Source organism: Pteropus vampyrus, unplaced genomic scaffold, assembly GCF_000151845.1.
Source record: "Pteropus vampyrus isolate Shadow unplaced genomic scaffold, Pvam_2.0 Scaffold50, whole genome shotgun sequence".
In the NCBI taxonomy this organism is placed as follows: Eukaryota; Metazoa; Chordata; class Mammalia; order Chiroptera; family Pteropodidae; genus Pteropus; species Pteropus vampyrus.
In genome coordinates, this window is record NW_011888831.1 from 6651931 (window position 1) to 6677292 (window position 25362).

Genomic DNA, 25362 nt, shown 5'->3' on the forward strand with positions numbered 1-25362 from the left:
AGGCACAGATCTAGTATCTGCCACTCCTCTTCCTTCCCTCTCCACCAGCCCCTCCCCTCCCTTTCTCTGCTCCAATCTTAATTTCTAAAGTACTAGAGTCCACTCTGATGAAGAATTGCCATTTCTCCCTCTGACCGTGGCAGTGTGAATTAACTTTGAAGCTTGAGCCCACTGAAAATGTCTATGAGAAAGATGCAGAGTTAAAACTGCAGTGGCCATCTTGCTGGTCAGTGCCCTAGGCACTGCTAATTAGAGCTCAAAATTAGCCAGGGAAGCTGGTTACAAACGGAGAGTCCCCCGCAGGTGGATAATTATAATGACTCTAAGGATCTTTTCCTTTAGGAATCAGGGACTCCTTCCCGAGCTCCTACTGCATTGTGCCTGTAAAGAAAGACATGCCAAGAGTAGGGTGGGACTGGTAACAGACCTGTCTTTTTCTGTAGTCCTAAGTGACTGAATAAAGAAGAGAAATGAAATCCACTAGGACTACCTGAGCTTTTGGAGGTAGAGATGCTAGTGAGGGGAAGAGGAGACGGCTCTCTCAGACTGAGGCCCTACCCCTCTGGGTCTATTCTGAGCCAGTCTCAACTGAAAGAACCTTCAGAGCATCTATATTGTCTGTCCTTTTCCCAGATGCATTATGATATCTGCCATTGGCCCCTGACTCTACTCCTCCCCTCTGACTCCGGCCAGCTAGCTCCTGGGCTGAGCACAACCCCTAGACACAGCAGCCAGAGCTCAAGCATATTTCCTTTCTCCACAGCCCGCCCCTAGTCTTGAGGTTCCCTCGCTCAGCTGCATGGTTGGCAGTTTTGTGGGTCTGAGGTCGGGAAGATATTTGGCCTCCTGAATCCCTGTCTCCAACCCACTTCCGGCCTCCAGCCAGAGCTCAGCCGTCTAGTTGGGAAGACACTCCGGCTCTGTGCTGGAGGAAATTGTATGGAGCCTAGAAGCAAGCCGGAGCCAGCCTGATGGGGCCACCTACATCGAGTTCTGCTGGCCCCAACACTGGCCTTATTCTCTCTCCGCAGCCACTAAGTCAGCGGGCTCTTGTTCAGACCACTTCTTGTCTGAGCTAGGAGTGACTCTTGCAGTTTAGCCTGAGTTGAATTAGCTAGATCTTTCTATCCAACCTGTAACCAAAGCCATGATGTCACTCTCATGGGTGGACCTCTTTCGACAGCCCCAGTGGACCACGTGGCTGGTCACTAAGGGCAAGTGTACTTGGCTTTCACCCCACAGAGACTTTTCATTCTTAAAGTTGTCACTGGACAGTTTTGACCCCAGGACAGTATATCTGTTGCCTAGGTCTGTAGCTCTAGTACTTCTGAACATTGAGGAGCTCTGCCCCTGAGGCAGACAGCTCCCTCGATGCTTGCCTTCTGCAGTTTTAGTGCTGGATCCTCCAGCCCTGACCTGCCAGTGACTTCTTTGTTTGCTCCCTCAGGTGAAAGAGGAAGACAAAACTCTGCCGAAGCCTGGCCCTCCTGGCAAGGAGGAAGGGGCTGTAAGTGCTTCTCTGAGACCCCTGTGTGTGGGTGTGCCTGCCATAGGCTAGCCTGGGAGACAGTTCCACAGAGCAGGCAGGTGCAGTAGGGTGCCGCTTCCTGTACTGGGTGGCCGGAGGGAATGGCAGTAAAGGGGCAGAAAGTGCAGCCTGTGTGGTGCTAACTTGGCGTGTGTTAAGGAAATGGGAATGCCAAGGCACTTTGCGGACCTCTGCCGAAGTCCTCCACCCACTTTAGTTCCTACCTTTAGTTCTGGTTTCTTGAACCTTTGGGGCTGGAGAGGCTTAGGTGGGCAGACTATTAGGTCAGGAGCACCAAATAAGAGCTCAGCTGTTAGGACTCTTTGTCCTGCTCTGGGTGGCACCAGACAAGAGCAGCGAGGAATTTCACTGCAGCTGCTGCTGTCTCTTCCCAAGACCCTGTCAGCTGCTTGGTACGGGTGACCTGGAGGCAGGCTGCAGCTGCCCAGTGCCCTGCTAGACATCCCCCACCCAAGTTATTCTGCCTTGGGAAAGAAACTGAATAAAACTAGGCTCTTTTAAGGCAAGAAAGGGGAGACAGTTTCAGAAGAGCCAGGTCTAGAAATGAGTAGTTAGGAAAGGGCTGCTGTTGACACAGCGGGTGGGAGTGCCCAGGGCCCTGGAGCAGAGCTGGATCACAAAATTGGTCCATATATCATTACCCCAGATAGTGCCTGTCTCGGCTCCCCCACGTCCTTGGATGGAGATTTGATTAGCCAGGCATTGTGGCTTCTACCTGATCTGTAACCAATCTTGCAAGGCCAGCCTATGATTTCAAAGGGATATGTTTGAGATATGGGTGGGAGGGGCCTTGGAGTATGCCAGATTTTTTGTGAAAATTACACGTAAGGTGCTTAGAAGACTGCCTGGTCCATAATCAGCACTCACTGTATAAGTGTTAGCGGTTACTATTGTCTTCATCTGCAGTTAGAGGGGACAGGAGGAAAGTGAGAAGAAGAAGGGAAGGGGCCATTCTGTTCTTGTCAGGATGAGTAGGCTCAGGTCTGGCTGCCCAGAAGATCAAGTGATAGAAGGGACCACAAAGCCAGGAAGCCCTGGAGTGAGGCCTAGGATTAATGAACGGATTTGGTTGTTTGACCTCTCCATGTTGCATCTCTGCTGTGCTTGGGCTGTGAGGGAGTGGGCTCGCCTGGACTCGGGCTTTGTTGCTGCCCTGACAGAAAGCCAGTAAGTCTGAGGCACCTCATGGTCTCCAGGCCCTCTGTGCTGGCATCTCACAGCTCCATGCTAAGCCTGGAGATAAACAGCAGGTAACAGCAGAACCTGCTTGTGCTTTATGGGAGAAGCCACACTCTTAGATGCAGTTGTCCTGTCTGTATGATGGAAAGCCTCTTGGAGCTATGTTATTTGGTGCATGAATGGATGGTCTGTTCCAGGGCTAGGCATGACGTCACACTTCTTACTTCTTACTCATGGGGTGGGTAGGGACGCAGCGGCTGATGCTAATATCTACCTGTATCTGTGACTGTAGCTAGAGGGCAGCTCAAAGGACAGCAGTGGCCCATCTAGGAGTCCTCAGCCTCCCACCAACTCTGAATCTACAGAAACCAAGAGCCCTGCACCCACCCTTGCCATGAATGGCCTGGGGGCTGCCTCAGCAGAAGCCTCGAGTGAGGAAACCCCGGGCCTATCCCGGAAAAAAGTGGCAAATGCAGTGAGGAAGGTGGTGAGCAGGGTGATGCCTGGTGAGGAACCTGGAAGCACCAGGGAGACTCTGAGCAGAGGAGTCAAATCCCCTGAGCACCCAGCTCGAGGCAAGAGGGGAGAAAAGGCAGCCTCTGGTCCCAAGCCACCACCTCCACCACCTCCCCCTCCTCCACCTAAGCCGGAAGCAAAGAAGGAGGCAGCCAAGGATGAGCTCTCTGTGGGCCTGCGGAGCCTGATGTCTCGGGGCAGGGGCAAGGATCACAAGCCCCGCAGCAGGCAGTCTCCTGGGAAAGGGGAGAAGCCCTCTAGCCAGGAGCCAGGCTCCTCGGGAAAACCAGGCTTCCCAGAGGTGGTGGACTCCTCAGCCAAGCCAGTCTCCCCCACCAAGCCTGGAACCCCAGAGGAGCAGTGTTCCCTAGCCCCACCGGAAGAGCTGGCTGACCCAGGCTCTGCTGGTCCGAAGTTGAACCTCACTGGATTGCAGCAGTCCAAGTCACCAGCCCCTGACATGCAGCAGGAGGTACCCGAGTGTGTCACTAACCTCTCACGCTGTTCCCCATCCTCGCTTAAGGGCCAGGCACCCTCACAACTAGCTTTCCCATGTCTCCACAGCCCCGCATGACTGAGAGGCTGGGCCCAGACCATTGCCGATGGCAGAGCTGCATGGCTTTCCTGGACTGAATGCCAGAGCTCATGGTGGCCTGGGCTTAGGGATAGGACCTGCTAACCAGCATGCTGCTGTTCTGTGGGAGTTGGGGCCTGGTACCCAGCTACATGGGGTCAGTTCAAGGCTCCAGACCCCAAGTCGAGGACCAGTACGCTAGCAGATCAGTTCTAGGGTAGGAAGACAGAACTCCTGAAGTCAAGTGGCCTGTATACGTTCACATCCCAGCCACTCATCCCATGCAGGATCTCAGCAAGGTCCCGTCTCTAAGCCTTCATCTGTCAGGTGGGGACGACACAGGTCTACGTCCCTTCTCTGAAGCCCTTAGGGCCAGAACTATTTTGGAAATTAGTTATTTTTGTATTTTAGGATATCATACAGTGTATATAATGAGCAGCAATCCGTAACCAAACCCATTAATATTTAATAAACCCTATGAATGTTCACGCTGCAGGAGGATAGAATATAAACAGGTTTCGCCACCAAAATAGTTAAGAAAAATTGTTTGTTTGGGGGGGGCCTTTTGGATTTTGGAATTGCAAATAAGAGATGATATCTGCTTTGAAGTGTTTCTGTGAAGGTTAGAAATGATTGAGGTAGTGAATGCTCCCAGGCCAGTCCCTGGTGTGGAGAGTGCTCCATAAATGGCAGCATCATAACGGTGCTAATAACAGTAGTTATTAATATCATCATTGTCATCACTACCTTCCTTAGGCCTGTCAGCAGTCCCCTCTGGCAGCAGAACTCTTGAGAAACCCTGTGCCTGGGTGGCTAATGGACACAGTGGGCTCCCTTTGGATCTGGGGCCCTGTCTGTCCATAAAGTGTCCTCCGTGTGGGACAGGAGATTGAGAGGCAGAGGGAAGGCCCAAGGACGATTAGTCTAGCCCCTTCCATTGGAAGATGATGCCTGCTTGGCTGGTCCTTGGATTGGGGACAGTTCTCTTTAAGCTTTCCCATTTTGGAGACCCTTCTGAGGGCCTGTGGGGTGGGGGTGGGTATGGGTGTGTGGAGGGGCACATCAGGTTTCACCACTGCTTCTCTGTGCTCTTGCTTGCTCCTTCTGGCAAGAAGAGGAGGGGCAGGGAGTGAGGGGCAGAGCACAACAGCCTAAGGCTTGTCCTGTCTCCCAGCCCTAGAGGCCCTCCTGGGATTCCTAAGGCTCCAGAACCTGCCATGCTCCCATTCCATTCTTCTTGGGCTTTGAGAAACCTAGAGAGGAGCAAGCTGTGGCTTTCCCCACCCCTCTTGGCCCACTCTGAATCAGGGAGGTGACCTTCTGGCAAACAGGCATTGGCAGGGGTATCTCTGGCCTGATGGGCAGGGCATGAAGCAAACCATCAGTCTCTGAGAAGAACCTCTGAGGAGCTGAGCATATCATGTGTCTGTTCTAGGCCAGCTGCCCTCCCTCCAGCTCCCTGTCCCCCCACCTCTCAGTAGGCTGGCGTTGGGGGTGCTGAGAAGAGCTCTGACTTGGAGTTCAGCCACTGTCACTTGGGCTGATGGCAAGGGCCAGAGGGTGTGTAGGAGAATAGGACTGTCCTGGTGCTGAATGGTTAGGACGGTGGGAAGAACTAACCCCAGAACTCTCAAACAGCTATTCTTTTTTCTCATCTGGTAGTTTAAAAACTCAAATTGGTGCCTGGCTTGCCTCCCTGGCCCTACTTCACTTACCTGCTGGGTCCTAGTGGCTTCCTAGGCCAGAAGCTTGGCATGCTGTGCCCCCATCACTTCCCTGGCCATAACTAATAGTGATTTAACCTCCAGGCAGAAGCTGCCACCGAGGTCCAGCTGACCCCCGCAGAGGAGGCCCACCAGCGGCTTGAGAGGATCTTCACAGCTCCTGTAATGCCACCTCTCGCGTGTGGTTCCCCTGTCCCTGGCACTCCTCTTTCCTGAGGCTGGCGGCCAGACTGTGTGTGTCTATGTGTTTAGGAAGGAGCACCTGCCTATGGAAGAGTGCTCCATGGTGGCTTGGGGGCCCTCACAGTGGTCTTCCCACTTCAAGAAAAGAAAGAAGGGCTCTGCAGAGGAGTTGAGCACAGAGAGGCCTGTTCCTTCAGGGAGCCCAGAGCCGCGTGCCTGGGGGAGGGGTCCCTCTTGGCTGGGTATCCAGCCCACTTCCCTAGCCCTGTTCTCCTGCCCTGGAGAATATGTCTTGATGCCAGAGTCTGGTAGGTGTCGAGGCAGGGAGCTGACATTCCCATTTTGGATGCCATGACTCTCTAGACCCAGGTGCCTGTTAACTCCTTGTCCATTTCTGACAAGCAAGGTCAAAGGCCTGGCTGACTCCACTTCCCCTCCAGAAAGGCCTTTAAGTGACCAGACAGAGACAGAGAGGTCAAGGCTAGCAGCACTGTGCCTTGTTACTTGGGCAGTAGTCATATGGACCTGTATGGGATGATGCCTCCACTTGCCATGGGGTAGTGAGTCTGCCTGAGAATGGTGCAGGGATGCAGTGGGGGTTCGAGGAAGGCGTCCTAGACTTGGGGCTGCTGGTGGTCTTGTTCTATGAGAGGTGCAGGGATGACATCTCTGAAGGGCCGTCCTTGGCAGTGGGAATGGCATCCTTGGGTGTGTGTTTGGAGGCCAGGCTGAGCCCTGTGTTTGGATCTGTTGGCTGTAGGGGAGCTAGGATGGAAAATGCCCTGGGTAAGGCCAGAGGCTTCTGGGGGACCCAAGACCTGGGTATGGTGAGGTGGCCTGGCCTGGTGGCACACAGAAGAGAAGCCTAATTCAGAATGGACTAGATGGCCAGCCTAAGAGAGACTGGGGCCAGAGGCGGAATGGCACACTCCTGCCCAGGCCATGGGGAATGATTTACCAGAGTATCTTCTCTGAGAAGTCTGATGGTAACAAGTGTCTCTTCACCTTTTCTTCCTTGTCTGGCCTATTCTTAACAGAGCACAATTCACCTGCCTAGGCTAGCAATCCCCCTCCTGGTGCTAAGCGACTCCCATCTCCACCTTGTACCTTGGGCAGCCTGAGAGTGCCCACCTGCTTGGCCCAGGGTGCTTGCCGAACGGGACATGCTGATTGTCTACTTGTCTTCACCCCTGTTTTCTCTCTCTCTCTAATTTGCTTGCTGCTGGTAGCTGGACCCTGAGGCCGCTTCTCCTGCCCACAGCCAGGTAGGGTGCTCCTGCCCCGCTCAGGAGCCCTCCACTTCTTCCGGTGACCACCTGCCACCCCCGGCTTGTACCTGGGCTGGTGTCTGTGCTCGGGCCTCGTGTTGGAGTGTAAGGCCTCTTCTCCCTTCCTACTCCCACCTGGTATCTGGGGAGATCCTTGGGGGGAGCGGTGACAGGAGTTTGAGTTGCGGCAGCTCTGCGTCAGGCCCCTGGGGAATGCCTAGACCGAGTGTCACCACAGGAGTTTGACCTCTGTGGCTCTTAGCCACTGAAGCCCAGGGGCCTGACCAGTTTTAGTTGCTAGGTGCTTCAATTCTGCTCACTCTGGGTAGAGAAAGCTGAAAAGGCTGAATCCCTACCACCCCATCTCAAGCATGAAGATGTAGCATTTTCTGTCTCCACCTAGTGGGCTCCCTTTGGATCTGGGGCCCTGTCTGTCCATAAAGTGTCCTCCGTGTGGGACAGGAGATTGAGAGGCAGAGGGAAGGCCCAAGGACGATTAGTCTAGCCCCTTCCATTGGAAGATGATGCCTGCTTGGCTGGTCCTTGGATTGGGGACAGTTCTCTTTAAGCTTTCCCATTTTGGAGACCCTTCTGAGGGCCTGTGGGGTGGGGGTGGGTATGGGTGTGTGGAGGGGCACATCAGGTTTCACCACTGCTTCTCTGTGCTCTTGCTTGCTCCTTCTGGCAAGAAGGGGAGGGGCAGGGAGTGAGGGGCAGAGCACAACAGCCTAAGGCTTGTCCTGTCTCCCAGCCCTAGAGGCCCTCCTGGGATTCCTAAGGCTCCAGAACCTGCCATGCTCCCATTCCATTCTTCTTGGGCTTTGAGAAACCTAGAGAGGAGCAAGCTGTGGCTTTCCCCACCCCTCTTGGCCCACTCTGAATCAGGGAGGTGACCTTCTGGCAAACAGGCATTGGCAGGGGTATCTCTGGCCTGATGGGCAGGGCATGAAGCAAACCATCAGTCTCTGAGAAGAACCTCTGAGGAGCTGAGCATATCATGTGTCTGTTCTAGGCCAGCTGCCCTCCCTCCAGCTCCCTGTCCCCCCACCTCTCAGTAGGCTGGCGTTGGGGGTGCTGAGAAGAGCTCTGACTTGGAGTTCAGCCACTGTCACTTGGGCTGATGGCAAGGGCCAGAGGGTGTGTAGGAGAATAGGACTGTCCTGGTGCTGAATGGTTAGGACGGTGGGAAGAACTAACCCCAGAACTCTCAAACAGCTATTCTTTTTTCTCATCTGGTAGTTTAAAAACTCAAATTGGTGCCTGGCTTGCCTCCCTGACCCTACTTCACTTACCTGCTGGGTCCTAGTGGCTTCCTAGGCCAGAAGCTTGGCATGCTGTGCCCCCATCACTTCCCTGGCCATAACTAATAGTGATTTAACCTCCAGGCAGAAGCTGCCACCGAGGTCCAGCTGACCCCCGCAGAGGAAGCCCACCAGCGGCTTGAGAGGATCTTCACAGCTCCTGTAATGCCACCTCTCGCGTGTGGTTCCCCTGTCCCTGGCACTCCTCTTTCCTGAGGCTGGCGGCCAGACTGTGTGTGTCTGTGTGTTTAGGAAGGAGCACCTGCCTATGGAAGAGTGCTCCATGGTGGCTTGGGGGCCCTCACAGTGGTCTTCCCACTTCAAGAAAAGAAAGAAGGGCTCTGCAGAGGAGTTGAGCACAGAGAGGCCTGTTCCTTCAGGGAGCCCAGAGCCGCGTGCCTGGGGGAGGGGTCCCTCTTGGCTGGGTATCCAGCCCGCTTCCCCAGCCCTGTTCTCCTGCCCTGGAGAATATGTCTTGATGCCAGAGTCTGGTAGGTGTCGAGGCAGGGAGCTGACATTCCCATTTTGGATGCCATGACTCTCTAGACCCAGGTGCCTGTTAACTCCTTGTCCATTTCTGACAAGCAAGGTCAAAGGCCTGGCTGACTCCACTTCCCCTCCAGAAAGGCCTTTAAGTGACCAGACAGAGACAGAGAGGTCAAGGCTAGCAGCACTGTGCCTTGTTACTTGGGCAGTAGTCATATGGACCCGTATGGGATGATGCCTCCACTTGCCATGGGGTAGTGAGTCTGCCTGAGAATGGTGCAGGGATGCAGTGGGGGTTCGAGGAAGGCGTCCTAGACTTGGGGCTGCTGGTGGTCTTGTTCTATGAGAGGTGCAGGGATGACATCTCTGAAGGGCAGTCCTTGGCAGTGGGAATGGCATCCTTGGGTGTGTGTTTGGAGGCCAGGCTGAGCCCTGTGTTTGGATCTGTTGGCTGTAGGGGAGCTAGGATGGAAAATGCCCTGGGTAAGGCCAGAGGCTTCTGGGGGACCCAAGACCTGGGTATGGTGAGGTGGCCTGGCCTGGTGGCACACAGAAGAAAAGCCTAATTCAGAATGGACTAGATGGCCAGCCTAAGAGAGACTGGGGCCAGAGGCGGAATGGCACACTCCTGCCCAGGCCATGGGGAATGATTTACCAGAGTATCTTCTCTGAGAAGTCTGATGGTAACAAGTGTCTCTTCACCTTTTCTTCCTTGTCTGGCCTATTCTTAACAGAGCACAATTCACCTGCCTAGGCTAGCAATCCCCCTCCTGGTGCTAAGCGACTCCCATCTCCACCTTGTACCTTGGGCAGCCTGAGAGTGCCCACCTGCTTGGCCCAGGGTGCTTGCCGAACGGGACATGCTGACTGTCTACTTGTCTTCACCCCTGTTCTTCTCTCTCTCTCTCTCTAATTTGCTTGCTGCTGGTAGCTGGACCCTGAGGCCGCTTCTCCTGCCCACAGCCAGGTAGGGTGCTCCTGCCCCGCTCAGGAGCCCTCCACTTCTTCCGGTGACCACCTGCCACCCCCGGCTTGTACCTGGGCTGGTGTCTGTGCTCGGGCCTCGTGTTGGAGTGTAAGGCCTCTTCTCCCTTCCTACTCCCACCTGGTATCTGGGGAGATCCTTGGGGGGAGCGGTGACAGGAGTTTGAGTTGCGGCAGCTCTGTGTCAGGCCCCTGGGGAATGCCTAGACCGAGCGTCGCCACAGGAGTTTGACCTCTGTGGCTCTTAGCCACTGAAGCCCAGGGGCCTGACCAGTTTTAGTTGCTAGGTGCTTCAATTCTGCTCACTCTGGGTAGAGAAAGCTGAAAAGGCTGAATCCCTACCACCCCATCTCAAGCATGAAGATGTAGCATTTTCTGTCTCCACCTGAGGACCAATGTGGGAAACCCACCTTCAGATAAGCTCTAAACGAATTATAGGCTGTGACGCTTTGGTGTCACCTTATGTACCAGGCTCCAAATTCTTGAACGTACCAATTTTTAAGACAAAGGTTTTACTTATCTCATGTAATTTCTAAAAGAACACGTAGTTTTGTTTTATAAAGTTGCATTTTTTCAAATATATTTTTCAAATGTACTAACCTTTTTTTTTTTTTTTTAATGTTTTCACTTAACAGTTTAAAATATTGACGCCCCATAGTGATCCTCCAATTTGAAGGGTAGTATCACTGTTCATGATTGCTGGAGTTTGGGGGCCACGGGTGTAGTCCAGCCTTCCCACCCTGTTGCTGGGAAGGGCAGTCAGCGAGGGAGAGAGTTCTCTAAAATCAGAATCCAATCTGGAAGTAGAACCTAGATCTCTTGCAGCTCTAAGAATTGTGACAAAGAAAATGTTTCCTCTTGCTATGTTTTTTTGTCCTTTCCAATCCTCCACCAGGGGTCAGTGTCACAAACCAGTGTATACGACCCAGGTCTCGTGAGGGTGGGGGCGGGCAGGGCCAGCCTGATGGCTGCTCCATGCCATGGGGCATCAGAGCTACTGGATGACCCTACAACCCTTTCACTCACGCACAACAAAAGGAGTTTGAACTGTCTGTCTCCTATTTGCCCAGCATCCTCGGACACCGTTTCAGCCCAGCTCAGGTCCCTCGGGGGGCACCAGGTTTGGCAGTCCCACACCCTGACAGTGCCTGTGAATGTTTCTTTCTGACTGGTGACCACCTGGGGCCTCTGGGGTCTCCCAGTTCCTCTGTACTTGTTCCAGTGCCCATCCATGTGGCACGCAAGTCTCTTTCTGTGTTTAGCAGAACAGTGCTGTCCCTCCCTGCCTCCCTCATATCTTTCCAGCCATGCTCCTTCATGCCCTTGTATGGGCTTAGCATGTCCACATAGGTCTGTGCACCTGCTACCCTGTGAGGAGGAGGAGCAGGGAGGCTGGCATGTGCATCTGGGTGCCGCCCCCCACCCAGGAGAGCATCCTCTGGAGAGGAAGACCAGGCCGGGGCCAGGACTCAGGCCCCACTTTTCATTTGCACTGCAAATGAAAGCTTGGTGAAGGAGGGCCTGTCAGGGTGGGGGAGAAGCTAGGACTAGAAGGTCACAGTAGCTAATCCTACGGGCTTCACAGGGAGGTCGGAGAGAAGGCAGCTGAAGGTAGACCCTGCTGATTTGCCTTCCTGAGGTCTGCTCTCTCCTGGGTACATGCTCACCGTGTCCCTGTTCTTCCAGATGCTCAGGGTTGGCATGGCCCCTAGCTCTGTCCTTGTCCTCAAGACTCCTCAGGATTACCACTACCTCCTGGCTTCCCCACCTTTTTCCTCTGACACCTCTGAGGACACCTGTTCCGTGTCTGCCACTCAACTGTTCCCCTCGCCCCGTGGCTCATCTGGAAGCCCTTCCCTTCGCATGTCTCCTCTTTTCTACTGTCCTTGTCTCTGTTTTCCAGAACAGCCTCTGACTATCTATTCTTCCCCTCCCTCTGATAGGTGAAGTCAGAAGAACAGATTGCAGCTGAAGAGGCCTGGCATGAGACAGAGAAGGTGTGGCTGGTCCATAAGGATGGCTTCTCGCTGGGTGAGTTTTGAGAGATCCAGGGGCAGATGCCTGGGCCTCTCAGGTGTCAGTGCTGCTGTGCCTTCTGGGTCTGACGAAGGCTGCGTGGTGAGCAAGGAGAGGTCAGTGATACAGTGGAGAGGAGGCCAGACTGTGAAGGGCCCAACAAGGGTGGGAGAGCCTTCCTGGGCCCATGTCTGACTATCTGCCCTACTCTGCAGCCAGTCAGCTCAAATCCCAGGAGCTCAGCTTGCCCGAGGGGAAGGTGCGTGTGAAGCTAGACCATGATGGAACCATCCTGGACGTCGACGAGGATGACGTAGAGAAGGTTGGCAGGAGGCTGGTAGAGGGCACAGGAGGTGGGCTGGGCAGGGCAGGCTTGTCCACTGGCAGTGCACACAGGTTCTGCTTCTTCAGTGCTCTCCTGCCTGTGCTGTCACAGGCTAATGCTCCTTCCTGCGACCGTCTAGAAGATCTGGCCTCCCTGGTGTACCTCAATGAGTCGAGCGTCTTGCACACACTGCGCCAGCGCTATGGCGCTAGCCTGCTGCACACATATGCTGGCCCCAGCCTGCTCGTCCTCAGCCCCCGTGGGGCTCCTGCCGTGTACTCCGAGAAGGTGCGATGCCCCCCAGGCCACCATGTTGTTACATGGATCCACCCACCCACTATGTACCCTATCTTTTCTGGCTCTGCCCCTTCCCCTTGGCATTCCACTGGGCTCCTGTAGTCTCACAGCTGATCTTGGGGAGAGGAGTCATCTCAAAGGGTGTTGACAGAAGGCCCTCCCCCAATCTCTAATACAGGCTAGGGCTTGGCTGGTATCTGCATTTTCATACACGGCCTTAGCCTCAGAATCCCTCTGCTACCCTGGAGTGAAAGGCTCAGAAAGATGTAGACCTTTGGGGTAAGGGGTATTTGAGTGGGACCAGCTAAGAGCCTACCCCTTCCCCCCAATCCCTTTCCTGCCCAAGGTGATGCACATGTTCAAGGGGTGTCGGCGAGAAGACGTGGCACCCCACATCTACGCCGTGGCCCAGACTGCATACAGGGCGATGCTGATGAGCCGTCAGGACCAGTCCATCGTCCTCCTGGGCAGTAGTGGCAGTGGCAAGACCACCAGCTGCCAGCATCTGGTACAATACCTGGCCACCATCGCAGGCACCAGCGGGAACAAGGTGTTTTCTGGTGAGGCAGGGACAACTGAGAAATTGAGAATGGGCTGGGGAGAGGGGCGTGGGGATGGAGGCTTCTCCTAGGTGCCAGCTCTTTTCTCTTTGGCTTTCTTGATGGCCCCTGGGCCTGTCTTCTGCAGCAGAGAAGTGGCAGGCTCTATACACGCTCCTGGAAGCCTTTGGGAACAGCCCCACCATCATGAACAGCAATGCCACCCGCTTCTCTCAGATCCTCTCCTTAGACTTTGACCAAGCTGGCCAGGTGGCCTCAGCCTCCATTCAGGTGAGGAGACACTCAGGGTAGTAGGAGATTGGCTGCCTGATTTCATGTCTCAGAAATCAGGCTCTCTCCTGTGCCTCGTTTTTCTGGGATTCTGCCCCTGGCACTGGCATGGCTGGCCTGCTCTGCCTGAGCCCTCACCATTCTGCTTCCTGTGCCTCCTGCCCTGGGTGGAGCATGGTTCAGCTTCTTGCCTAATTCTGCCCAAGCCCTGGCCCTGTGCTCGGGGGCTTCTGTCAGGCAGGTTTCACCTGGGGAGGACTGGCTTGTCAGTAAAGTAAGGCCTAACCAAGTCTGACTCCCTTCCATCCTAAAAGAAATCTCTCACCACAAAGTGTTCAGCTCCCCGTGAAAGCTGTTCCTGGGGACTAGGCAAGGCAGCAGGGGTCCCTCCATGATCTGGGCCTGTCTTCTTCCTTGTGGCTCTGGTCTCTGCCTGAGTTTGCCCCTGAGGTGATCTGGCCTCTGGTTGAGCACCCGGAGAATAACAAGCAGCCGCTTGTTCCCATGTGCCCAATTCTTTCTTCTATGGGGTGGGAGAAGCTTGACCTGGCACTGCCCTCCTTGCCCATACCCTCCATGCTGTGCCACAGACGATGCTTCTGGAGAAGCTGCGTGTGGCTCGACGCCCGGCTAATGAGGCTACATTCAATGTCTTCTACTACCTGCTGGCCTGTGCGGATGGCACCCTCAGGTGAGATGGGACAGAGGGAACAGGGAGAGTGCTTTGGACTCCAGCCCTCTGAAATCTCCTGGACTTTGCCACTCAATTGCATTCTGTACTGTGTATTGTGTGCCTGATACATGTTAGGCTCTGAGCTAGGTCCTAGGGATGGCAAGATGAATGAGCCCTAGGCCCTGCCCAGCAGGAACTCCCTGGCCCCAGGCACAGGGGTCTGGCTACGTATGAGGGGCACAACTGGCCCCTCAGTTTTCCCAGGGCCTACCTGGGATCTCTGCTACCCACCAAGGTAGGTCTGGAGAGGAAAGCACGCTGACATGCAGGTGGTCAGGGACTTGTCTGCAATCCCACAGCTAGTATGGGGCTGAGATGGTATTTAAGTCTACACTGGGGCCAAAAGCCCAATCCTTTTTCAGTGCCCTCCAAGCTGGCCCTCCATGCCCCCATGTTGGCTCCTCTGCCAGGCTCCTCCCTTTGCACCTTGCGACTTGCTGTCTGCGATCACTGAGAGGATAAATGATAAGGGTGAGCAAGCAGCCCCATGGCATTTTCCTCCTTATGTCTTCTTGTAACTGAGGGCGTGGTCTCTGTCCTGGCTCGACTCGCCTTTCAGGCAGGTTCCCTGCTCCCTTCCAGGTGTCTGGCGGGACGCTCACCAGGGCATCTCTGGTGATCCGTCTTAGGGAGTCTGGTGCTCTGACCAGATATCCAGGCCAATTAAGAAAGGCAGGAGCAGCTGCTTGACAGTAGGGCATGATGGGCAGACAGAACTCAGAGTCTGGAAGCTAAGTTTGTCTCTCTCCACCCTGGTAGGGAGGTGGCCTTAGCGTAGGGACCAAGCACTGTGCTGATGCCTCATTTGTACCCCTAGGACAGAGCTCCACTTGAACCACTTGGCAGAGAACAGTGTGTTTGGAATTGTGCCACTGGCCAAGGTGAGGGACCAGGTTGGCAGCCCTGGGTCTTGGGGATTGGAAAACCCTCAGATGGCCTGGAGTGCCCCGGGGGAATAGCAGGAGCCCAGCTCCAGCCGAGCGGCTCTACCATAGCCTTGCCCTCCCTAGGGGCCCAGCACCAGGGGAGTATGCTGGGCAGGGGGTTGAGGGGGTGAAGGTGGGAGGCATAGGGCCCCTCTGAGATCCAGTGCCCATGTGCCCATTTGTTCCTGCAGCCTGAGGAGAAGCAGAAGGCAGCTCAGCAGTTCAGTAAGCTGCAGACGGCCATGAAAGTGCTGGGCATCTCCCCCGATGAACAGAAAGCCTGCTGGCTCATCCTGGCTGCCATCTACCACCTGGGCGCTGCAGGAGCCACCAAAGGTAACCTGCAATGGGTCCCATCAGCCAGGCTTGTCGCCTAGGAGACCTTGTGGGGACCTTCCCATTCCCAGTTTATCCTCACCCAGCACAGGCTCATCTATTACCAGACATCCCTCTTTTGCTGCGCTTCTTCCCAGCCCCTGATATCAAAGCAGAAAGCCCCCAACACCCAGAGAAGCATCTCTGCCAATGATGGCCTGAGGGCTGGACTTAGGTGGCAGTGACTGAGAGCACTGTGAAATCGGGGTGGGGGCTTTAAGGGCTTAGAGACTGAAGTGAAGAGAAGGGCCCCAACTCAGAGCAGCCCCCCCTGGATTAACTCTCCTTCTTGTTCCCTTTCTGACAGAGGACCCCGAGGAGCAAGCGGGTAACTGACATTGGCCCTCCCTGGGGTGCAGGGGCCACGTGGCCCCATCTTGGTGTTTACCCTGGGCTCTCTCTGGGGGCTAGGCTTGTTCTGTCATAATGAAGGGCACTGGCCTGGGAGAAGCCCCAGGGTTGAGGGTGGAGAGGGCACCTGCTGTGGGACTTCTCGGAGTCCCCAAAATAGCTGCTTCTATCTGTTTTGCTTCCAGATCCTGGAACCTCTCAGGATGCCCTCCATGGGGCTTAGGTGGGGTAGGGTGGGCTTGCTTCCCGGGGCTTCCTGAGGCCAGTTTTCCCTGAGTCTTCCTTTCTCTCCACTGGTTTGGTAGCAGGTGTCTCTTCCTCTTGCATGTCAGGGTGGAAACCACTAGGGGGCAGCAGGCACCGTGGAAACAAATGAGTCGCAGCTTCAGCACTTGTGCTTGGGGGCTTGTGAATGGCTAGAGCTTGGTCTGGCTTGGAATACACTGCTGCTTTCCTCTGAGATTACATTGATGGGTGGGCACTCTGCCCACCTCTTCACCTCTTCTCCAGTTTAGGAAAAGAGGTGCTGCCTGTGAACAGCACCTGGGGTTTTGGCTTCATCTTCCTTGAGATGTGAAGAGCCCCACGCTTCTCAGTAGGAATGAGAAAGCACTGGTGGGCGGGTGAGTGGGTGCATGGAGGAATAGGCACCTGGGTTTTAGGCTCCTTATGATCTCAGAAGATAGCATCCCTACCAGAAAGGAAGTAGGCTCTGAGTTAAAGAAGTCTCCAGACTATGTAGGTAGGCAGGAGGGTGGGCATATCACTGTGTCTTGAGGAAGTTCTTTCACTCTTAAGATGATAAACCCAGGTTTCCTATAACCCTACTCAGTGCTGATTGCAGGCGGAGAGCTCTGGGTGTGTCAGCACATGGACCTTTTTGAGCAGGGTCCATTACTCCCTCAGAGCTTCCAGTATTTTCTAGTGTGTGTGTTCATGTGTGTATGAGAATGTCTTTTAGGTCTTTCTTTGTGTATGTGTGTCAGTGTGATTATATTCATAAACATACTCCTTTGAGATTGTGTGTGTGTGTTTGTGTTTCTGAGTCTGAATATGGTTATTTTCCTGCCTGCTCATCCTCACAAATCCCCACCCTCTGCGGTCCCTTCTCGTGGGCCTGGAGGGCTCAGTTGATGACTATTTGGTAACATGCTGTTTTTCTTTGCATGCTGCATGCTGGTCCTTTGCCTTACAGAAGCTGCTGAAGGTAAAACCTTGTTTCTTGTTAGCTTTCTCTAATTGCCGTGATTAGACACATGTTGGCTGAAACACGTCTGTCTGCGTGGGCTGCTCCCTTTCCTCTGAGGCTTTTTCATATCCCCACTGTTGGGCCATGGGTGGGTGTTTGTGGTCTCTCCTAGCAGATGCCTGGAAGTAAGAGGGAGGATCCTAATGAATTCACAGAAGGGGAAGGCACTGTGTTTCTCATGATGTGTCCCCCAAGGCACAGGTGGCTCTCATGCTCATTGAAGGTGGGCTGGCTCATTCATCCTCTGACTCAATTTCCCAGAGTTGGCACTCCTGGAGCCAAGCCCTCTGAAAGGGTGTTTGCAGCTGTGTACCCTCTCGTGGCAGCTGTGAGGAGTTACCTCCTTTTTTTAGGACTTGCTCATCCTCTCTACCCCAAAAGGGACACAGGAAACCCTGGCAGCTGCTGGCTGGCCTTGTTTTACTTGAACCCTCTAGTGTCATCAGGGCTGGTTTTTTCTCTGGCAAATACCTACTCCCCAGTTCTGTGGGAATGGGGAGCCAAAGGGCACAGTGGTCATCACATGGCCTAAGGAGGAAGATCCAAGATGCCAAGATCCTTTTTTCTACCCCATAGCTGGCCGCAAGCAGTTTGCCCGCCATGAGTGGGCCCAGAAGGCCGCATACCTGTTGGGCTGCACCCTGGAGGAGCTCTCCTCGGCCATCTTCAAGCACCAGCACAAGGGTGGCACCCTGCAACGCTCCACCTCTTTCCGCCAGGGCCCTGAGGAGAGCAGCCTGGGAGATGGCACAGGTACCCTGGGCTGGCGGATGTGATTGGGAGGCCTCATCCAGGGCTCATTGCTGTCTCTGCTGTGAGGAGACTGCTGGCATGAAGAGCTCAGATCAGGGGAAAAACACTTAGACCCAAGGCCCCTGCTGACTTGGCCCTTGGTAGGTGGGGAGCATACCCTGGTGGGGATCCCAGGGAGCAGGAGATAGAGCTGATCCTCTTGCCCCACAGGCCCCAAACTAAGTGCACTGGAGTGCCTGGAGGGCATGGCATCTGGCCTCTACAGCGAGCTCTTCACCCTTATTGTCTCTCTGGTGAACAGGTGAGTGAGTGCCGGTCAGGAGGGCTCAGGAGCTCTCTGGCTTCCTGCCTTGAGTAAGGTGGAGTTGATGCCTCTGAGCTTGTGCGATTGCTGAGGCAGAGCCATCCTCCGCCAGCAGAGGGCTCACTGTCCTTGTAGGCCAAGAGAGGCACACCCAGAGTCCTGGGCACCTGCACAGGAATGGAGACTTGGTTTGGGGCAGGGCGGGCTGCCTGGGCACCAGGGGCAGACCAACGGTGGTACTGCCCTAACCAGCTCTGACCCAGGTTCTCCCTGTGAAGGGCTCTCAAGTCCAGCCAGCATTCACTCTGCTCTATGATGATTGTGGACACTCCGGGCTTCCAGAACCCTGAGCAGGGTGGGTCAACCCGTGGAGCCTCCTTTGAGGAGCTGTGCCACAACTACGCCCAGGACCGGCTTCAGAGGCTCTTCCACGAGCGCACCTTTGTGCAGGAGTTGGAAAGATACAAGGAGGTAGCACCTGACTTTGCCTCTGCCTGCCACCCCTCCTTCCCCTCTGGCCTTGGCTCCCTCAGGGAGGGCATCTGTGGATGAGGGAAGGAACCACCTTCCCTGCTGGCTGCTCCCTCCCAGCTTTTACTCTCTTGTCATTTCTGTCTGCCTGTGCTTTCTAGACTAGGTGTCTTTTCTTGCCCCAGGCTTCATTCTCACTCTGCGGAGAGTTTCCTCCCCAAGAAGCTAGATGTATTCAGGGTCTAGGGAGCCCCTCTTTGCCCACCTTCAAGACACCACCTAGGCCCTGTGAATTGCCACCATGCAGCTCCTGCTTCCACGTGTGTGGGGCCCAGCCTTCCCTGTCTCAGTCTCCTGAATTGTTAAGGTGGCGACTGATTATTAAGGACCCCTTCATAAAAGGGGGTCCCAGATGGGTCGAGACCTGGAAATCCTACCTCATATAGAGATGAGAGACATTGATCCTGGGGAGGTTATTTGTCGGGGATGAGAGAAGATTCAGGAGGAAAAGGACAGATTTCTTCAATTGTTTCAAGGATGTGTGTGAAAGTAGGCTTTCTTCACGTAGCCTATCAGTGGATGTGAATAACAGGAATATGCGACTTTAGCTCAGTATAAAAGGAGGTTAGAAGAATTTTAGCTGTCCAGAGATACAGTGTGGTGCTTTGGGAAGTGGTCAGCATTTGTCAGTCGGGCTGCTGGTGGCAAGTTCCTGCATGAGATGGGAAGTCAGACTTACCCCAGTGTCCCCTCCTAGCCTGCTCATAGAGCTGCACCCCACACGTGGCCCTGTGCTCACTACCACTCTGCTTTCTTTCCTAGGAGAACATCGAGCTGGCATTTGATGACTTGGAGCCGGCCACAGATGATTCTGTGGCCTCTGTGGACCAAGCCTCCCATCAGTCCCTGGTAGGAATTCTAACGAAGCCCTAGGCTGGCCTTGTCTTCTCCCATTCCTCTCCTTCAGTAGAGCAACCCCCCAACCCCCGCGCCCCATGTGAGCTGCTGCCAGTGGTGCCACTGGGGGTTGAGTGGGGCCCAACAATCAGGCCTAGACATTGAGCACTTTAGAGCTACCCCTCAACCCTCAGCCAGTCTGGCCAGGAAGATGGTACTTTCTTCTACTGTGGTTCAGTGGGGAGCCTCAGCCACTGGGTGTCTGAGCCAGACAGGAACCTGTACCTCATCTCATACCACCTAGGGCTCAGGCCCTGCCCTGTGACTGGCTGAGCCTCAGGTATGTCTGCCAGGAGCCCTGATGTCTCCTAGGTGAAGGCCTAGGTGGACCCAGAGGTTGTAGTCATTCCTTCCCATTGTCCCCAAGAAGAGGACTGATGCAGCCTACAGCCTAGCAGAGTGGGGTGAGGAGCCAGTACTGCCCCAAACAGGGAAACAGTGCCCAGCTACAGACTCCCACTGAGGGCCGTGTGTGACCCCTCGCCCTTCACCCTTAGGGGTAGGTTTTGTCACCCTTTGGACTAGTGTCTTGGGCACCTTGCTGCCTGGGGACTGGCTGGCCTCATGAGCATTTGATACGTAGTGATTGTCTTCAATTAGGGAAGTTGCATAAGGTACTTTACTAGAGAACTGGCATCTCTGCTAAGCTGCTGATCTCCCTCCTCTGCTTTGAGCCCAGCCTCCCTCTCCCTTTTCCTTGTGGTGAGGCCCTGCTGGGCTGGCAAGGGGGTGGGGCCCCATGGAACGTGTGGGTCCCCCTGGGACAAATGCTTAAATTGCCCAAGTTCCATATCTCCCCAGGGAAGCTGGATTTTTTTTCCCCCTGACACCTGGGCTCCGTGCTAGCGTCCCTGAAGCACCTTTGTCATTCCCAGGAGGTACGGGGAAGTCGGTCCATGTGGCTTAGGAGCAGCAGTGGGTCAGACAGTGGGTTCGGATGGGGCTCAGCAATCCTTTCCCTTCTTTGCTCTCCCTGTCTGATGGGTCTCAGCACTGGGTAGCTGCACCTCTGGAGATGGAGCCCCTCCGTGCCCAGCCTGCCACTCACTATCCAGTGGCTTTGTTGCTCATTCCTGCTGGCAGCTCCAGCCACTCTGGGACCTTAGTTGTCCATCAGTCATTGGCCATATTGTCCTTCCTCCTGGTAATCACACTGACTCCCTTGGGCAGCTGTGGGGTAGAGATACAGGCAGCTGGGGTCCAAGAGAGGGCAATGGCACTTCTGTTACTACTCTTGTCCCCCAGTCCCTAAAGGCCAGGCAAGGACAGGGTATGGGGAAGGCTCGGTCCTTCTTGCCTCAAAAAGAGGGGAATTCCATAGAAAAGACACCTTCAGACCAGACGTGGCCACAGACCTAGGTTGTTTGGATTTAATGGGGTATTAGAAATAAGAATTCGATATTTCCACCTTCTCTTGAAAAACTGGAGGATTTATCAACACTAGGCCAACATTCTTCCAGGACAGCAGTTGGCTACAGCTGAACGGTGGCTGTTTTCTTTAGATTGGGATGCTGCTCTTTAGTCATCTCAGTTCTGCCCATTTGGGCTTTCACATCCATTAAGTCAGCTGTCTTACATTTTTCACAATTGAGTTTATGACTCTGTAGTGATCCCATCTGTAGTGATCCCACCTGTAGTGCTCTGTGCCCTCTCTGGGTGCTCCCCTCTCAGGGGACCATGGTTAATCCCTCAGCTGTTACTTATTGATAGCTTCCTTTGGGCCATGCACTACTCTGAGAGCCTCACAGACTTTATCTTGGTTAATCTGCCTGGGAGGTGATGCCCAGGGAGTAAGGGCAACACGGGACTCACGCAAGTCTTGTGTGACCTGCAAGGGGTCAAGGATGGAGGAGAGCATCTGGGTGTGGGCTTGGCTTAGTAAGAAGACTTCAGTCTTTGATTATTTTGAACACGAGTCCTAGGAATCATACTCTGCTATGGACTTCTCTCTCTGATCTCTTTCTTACCTCCTCTTTCTCCTTGCTGCCCACCTGTCCCACAAGGTGTCAGCAGTGAGTGGCAGAAGCTGCAGTTTGTGTGTGTGCAGCGTGTGTGTGTGTGTGTGTGTGTGTGTGCGTGCGTGTGTGTGTGCAGCCTGTTTGTATAGTGTGTGGTTGAGGACAGGGCACTAGCTTTTTTCCCAGAGCTCCATGTGACACAGCGGGTTTTCTTTGCTTCTCCATAGGTCCGCTCACTGGCCCGCACTGACGAGGCAAGGGGCCTGCTATGGCTTTTGGAAGAGGAAGCTCTGGTACCAGGGGCCACTGAGGATGCCCTTCTGGAACGCCTTTTCTCCTACTATGGTCCCCAGGAAGGTGACAAAAAAGGTAGGTGGCACCCCTGGAGGGCAACTCTTCTGTTTCCTCTCCAGAGGACCCACTTATATGGGTCCAGGTGGCACTGTGTAGGGGCTCACTGAGTCCCTGGGCTTTTTTGGGCCTGTGCCCTGATGACCTGAACCTTGCTTCTCTTACCCTCAGGCCAAAGCCCCCTCCTGCGTAGCAGCAAACCTCGCCATTTTCTCCTGGGCCACAGCCATGGCACCAACTGGGTAGAGTACAATGTGGCTGGCTGGTTGAGCTACACCAAGCAGAACCCAGCCATGCAGAATGCCCCCCGGCTCCTACAGGACTCCCAGAAGTAAGAACACCACTCACTCTGCCCATGTTCCATCCCCAGGGATATTCGAGTCTCCTCCCATCTCAGAGGCCCCCTCACCAGCAGGGTAGATAGCCTCCACTTCCTAAGTGGCAACAGCCAAGGCTAGTTGGCCCTGAGGGCATAGGGTGGCCTCCAGGAGTAGAGGTGGGGACAGACATGGTTGAAAGGACTTATAGTTTTGATTAACGCTCCCACATTCTTCACGGAAGGCAGGAATAGCCTTAGAAACACCTCATTCATATAAGCCCTGTCATCCATTAATTTATTCAACAGATAATTATTGGATACTTACTCTGTGACAATGAATAAAACACAAATCCTTCCCACGTGGCGTTTACATTTTAGTCGGGGGAGACAGATAATGACCAGTGAACATCATAGTAGATTATATCTTCTGTTAAATGTTGATCTGTGCTCTCTCCTGCCACTTTGGAACCCTTTCCCCACCTTTGCCCTTCCTGGTGATGAAGAGCAGACCACCCACTCTGTCTGATCCTGCCTAACCCTCGGCTTCTGCCCACCCCTCGGCTTCTGCCCACCCCAGTATTCTCTTCTCATTATTTGGAGATTTCTCTACAGTTTCTCTGTAGGATATGGGACCTGTAGCGCCAGCCCAGGAAACTTAGGCCCCTGGCTACAGTGGTGCGGGGCTTGTTTGGTTCCCTAGGAGCTGGGAGAAGGAATGGCCTCTCCTGCTCTGTGAATGTGACTTCTTTCTTTCCTTCACCCTCTCGCCTCTGGCAGGAAAATCATCAGCAACCTGTTTCTGGGCCGGGCGGGCAGCGCCACGGTGCTGTCAGGCTCCATTGCGGGCCTAGAGGGCGGCTCACAGCTAGCGCTGCGCCGGGCCACCAGCATGCGGAAGACCTTCACCACAGGCATGGCAGCTGTCAAGAAGAAGTCACTGTGCATCCAGATTAAGCTGCAGGTGGTAAGTTTGCTAGCCCAGGCCTCAGCATCCTTTCTTACCCGTGCTGGGTAGCCTGGGCATTCTGGGCACACTCAGGTCACCCAGTGCTCACTCGGTGTCGCACTCTGACTTGATTACTGTTGATGGGGTCCCGTTTTCATTGCTGCTGCCTGAGTGGCCGCTCAGGCCTAGTGAGGACAGAGTTGTCCTGTCCGATGGTGGGATACCTGCCATCCTGCAAGCAGTGGAGATGCTAGCACTAGTCCCTGCTTTTCTGGACATGAGCTAGACCATCAGAGTCCACTGAGGGCCGTCCTTGCCCTTTGGCAGGATGCTCTCATCGACACCATCAAGAAGTCGAAGCTGCATTTCGTGCACTGCTTCCTGCCCGTGGCAGAGGGTTGGGCCGGGGAGCCCCGTTCTGCCTCCTCCCGCCGAGTCAGCAGCAGCAGTGAGCTGGACCTGCCTTCAGGAGACCACTGCGAGGCTGGGCTTCTACAGCTGGACGTGCCCTTGCTCCGCGCCCAGCTCCGCGGCTCCCGTCTACTTGATGCCATGCGCATGTACCGCCAAGGTGGGGCCTCCTTCCCACTCAACTCCTTCTCTTTTCTGGAACTGCTCCTGCCCCTCCCCACCTCCCAAATGGGGCCTATGGGGTTAAAGGGATGCTGCCCCCCTCTTATCTCTGGACTGGCCCTCGATCTCTTTTCTGCTCTGGTACCTCTTCCATGGGGTCTCCCTTCTTGTCTCCCCAGCCCAGTCTGTTTCTTTTCACTCTGCTGACTCCCCCCTCTCTCCTCTCCCTTCCATATTCCAGTACTCTTCATCCCCCTGCCCTCCCACCCCACATGCCTTCTTCCCACAGCTCTCCCCTTCCCTGGAGGGAAGCACACAAAATGAACGTGCTTTACTTCCCTGGTTTGGATGGGTCAGCTCTGCCCACTGCAGCAGACCCAGTGCCCTCATGGAGCCATCTGCCCAGTGAGGTAACTACCTCCAGGAGCAGGCAGGTGACTGGGAAAGCCCCCCAATGAGAAATGAGGTGCTAAATCTTTCTGAAGTACTTAAAATTCTCCAGAAAGGTCAGACAAACTCTTTTTATAGACCCATCTAGAGTTGGGGACAGAGAGAGTGATAGTAATAGTAGTTAGCATTCTTAGAGCATTTACGGTATACTAGACGGTATTTTAAACTCATCACACACGTTAACTCATTTAATCCTCAAAACAGCCTCATGAGATGTAGGTACTATTATCATTCCCAGATGAGACTGAGGCTCAGAGAAGTTAAGTAGCTTGCCCAAGGTCACACAGCTCATGAGCAGCAGAGTGAGATTTGAGCCAAGCAGACCAGCTTCCCAGCTCACGCCTCTCAAGCAGAGTTTCATTTTCCTGAGAAGTTATGAGTTGCCAGGTTCTTGCCCTTTTTACCTTAGCTAAAAGAGCAGGCAGGGTTTCACCCACCCATAGCCAGGTCCCCTTGAGGCATCTCCATGGGCACTGTCACTTTTCCTCAGCAGCCAAGCCAGGAAACCAGCTCCCTGCCCTGCTCTAAATAAATCATCGATCTGTCCCTACGTCTTGATACAGAGTTGGTGTTTATTATTTCAAAACCAAATTGTTACCGCTCTGAACCAAAATCAATGTGCTTTACTCAAACAAGCAGATCGATGAGGCCAGCAGCAGCACGGCCCCCCTCACTCAGTCCCCAGCCACCATCGATAGCACTGATGATTAATTAAGATGCCAGGCATCCGGACCTGCTATCCTGGCCCATCAATTTAATTGCAATTCAGATACAATCAATAGCTCACTTTGTCTTGGCCCCTCAGCGGCCCCCGCCTCCTGTTTCAATTATCAGGCACATGCATCAGCCTCATCTCCCAGTTGGAGGGTTTCCCAGAGCTAGCTTGGCCAGCATAGTGAAGTGAGCCCCCAACCGGCTATCAGGAGCCCGGGTTTGGAGTCCAGTTCTGCCTCCAGCCACAGCCTTTGTGACCTTGAGCAAGCCAGTTGCTCCACCTCTCAGGCCTCAGTTTCCAGTCTAGAGGAGGAGCAATATCAGATCTAAGACCCTTTTTCAGTTTGAAATTCTGTGATTCTGTAGGAGTGGGTCTCTTGGTCCTCTGCCGTGAGCTCTGGTATCCTCGGGGTGACTTGGGGTAACCTCCTACTTGCCACTATCCTGACCTTGCTCCAAGTCAGAAACCATCTCACCCTTGCCCCAACCACAAGCCCAAACAATAAAGGTAACACTCTTTAGGGAAAGAGAATCTACAAGTCTTTTTGGTTACCTGGCCTAGGGCTCAAGGTCAGGATGGGTGCAGGAAAGGGGCTCTTTCTGATGTCCTGCTCCAGTGGACTGAGGAAAGAAAGGGAGCATAACCCGCCAAGTGAGCCAGGCTTTCTACATAGTTTATCATTTGGGCCCCATGACTACC

General features: G+C 54.3%; 2 protein-coding genes across 2 annotated transcripts in view; both read left to right on the plus strand.

Moving 5' to 3' along the window:
• LOC111739427 (collagen alpha-1(XXIII) chain-like) overlaps positions 1-5932 on the plus strand; it is a 25691-nt gene extending 19759 nt beyond the window's left edge. The window contains exons 2-4 of the mRNA XM_023530558.1: positions 1448-1507; positions 3021-3716; positions 5627-5932. Of these exons, the coding sequence (XP_023386326.1) occupies positions 1448-1507; positions 3021-3716; positions 5627-5758 (888 nt within the window). The 3' untranslated portion in view covers positions 5759-5932. The remainder of the gene's footprint in view (positions 1-1447; positions 1508-3020; positions 3717-5626) is intronic.
• Positions 1-25362, plus strand: part of MYO18A (myosin XVIIIA) — a 94309-nt gene that overhangs the window by 32937 nt on the left and 36010 nt on the right. The window contains 16 exon segments of the mRNA XM_023530560.1: positions 11708-11795; positions 11996-12102; positions 12217-12393; positions 12749-12962; positions 13090-13232; positions 13823-13923; positions 14783-14846; positions 15083-15227; positions 17443-17619; positions 17830-17920; positions 18202-18394; positions 19217-19303; positions 21537-21678; positions 21832-21991; positions 22757-22943; positions 23253-23496. Coding sequence (XP_023386328.1) covers positions 11708-11795; positions 11996-12102; positions 12217-12393; positions 12749-12962; positions 13090-13232; positions 13823-13923; positions 14783-14846; positions 15083-15227; positions 17443-17619; positions 17830-17920; positions 18202-18394; positions 19217-19303; positions 21537-21678; positions 21832-21991; positions 22757-22943; positions 23253-23496 — 2320 coding nt within the window.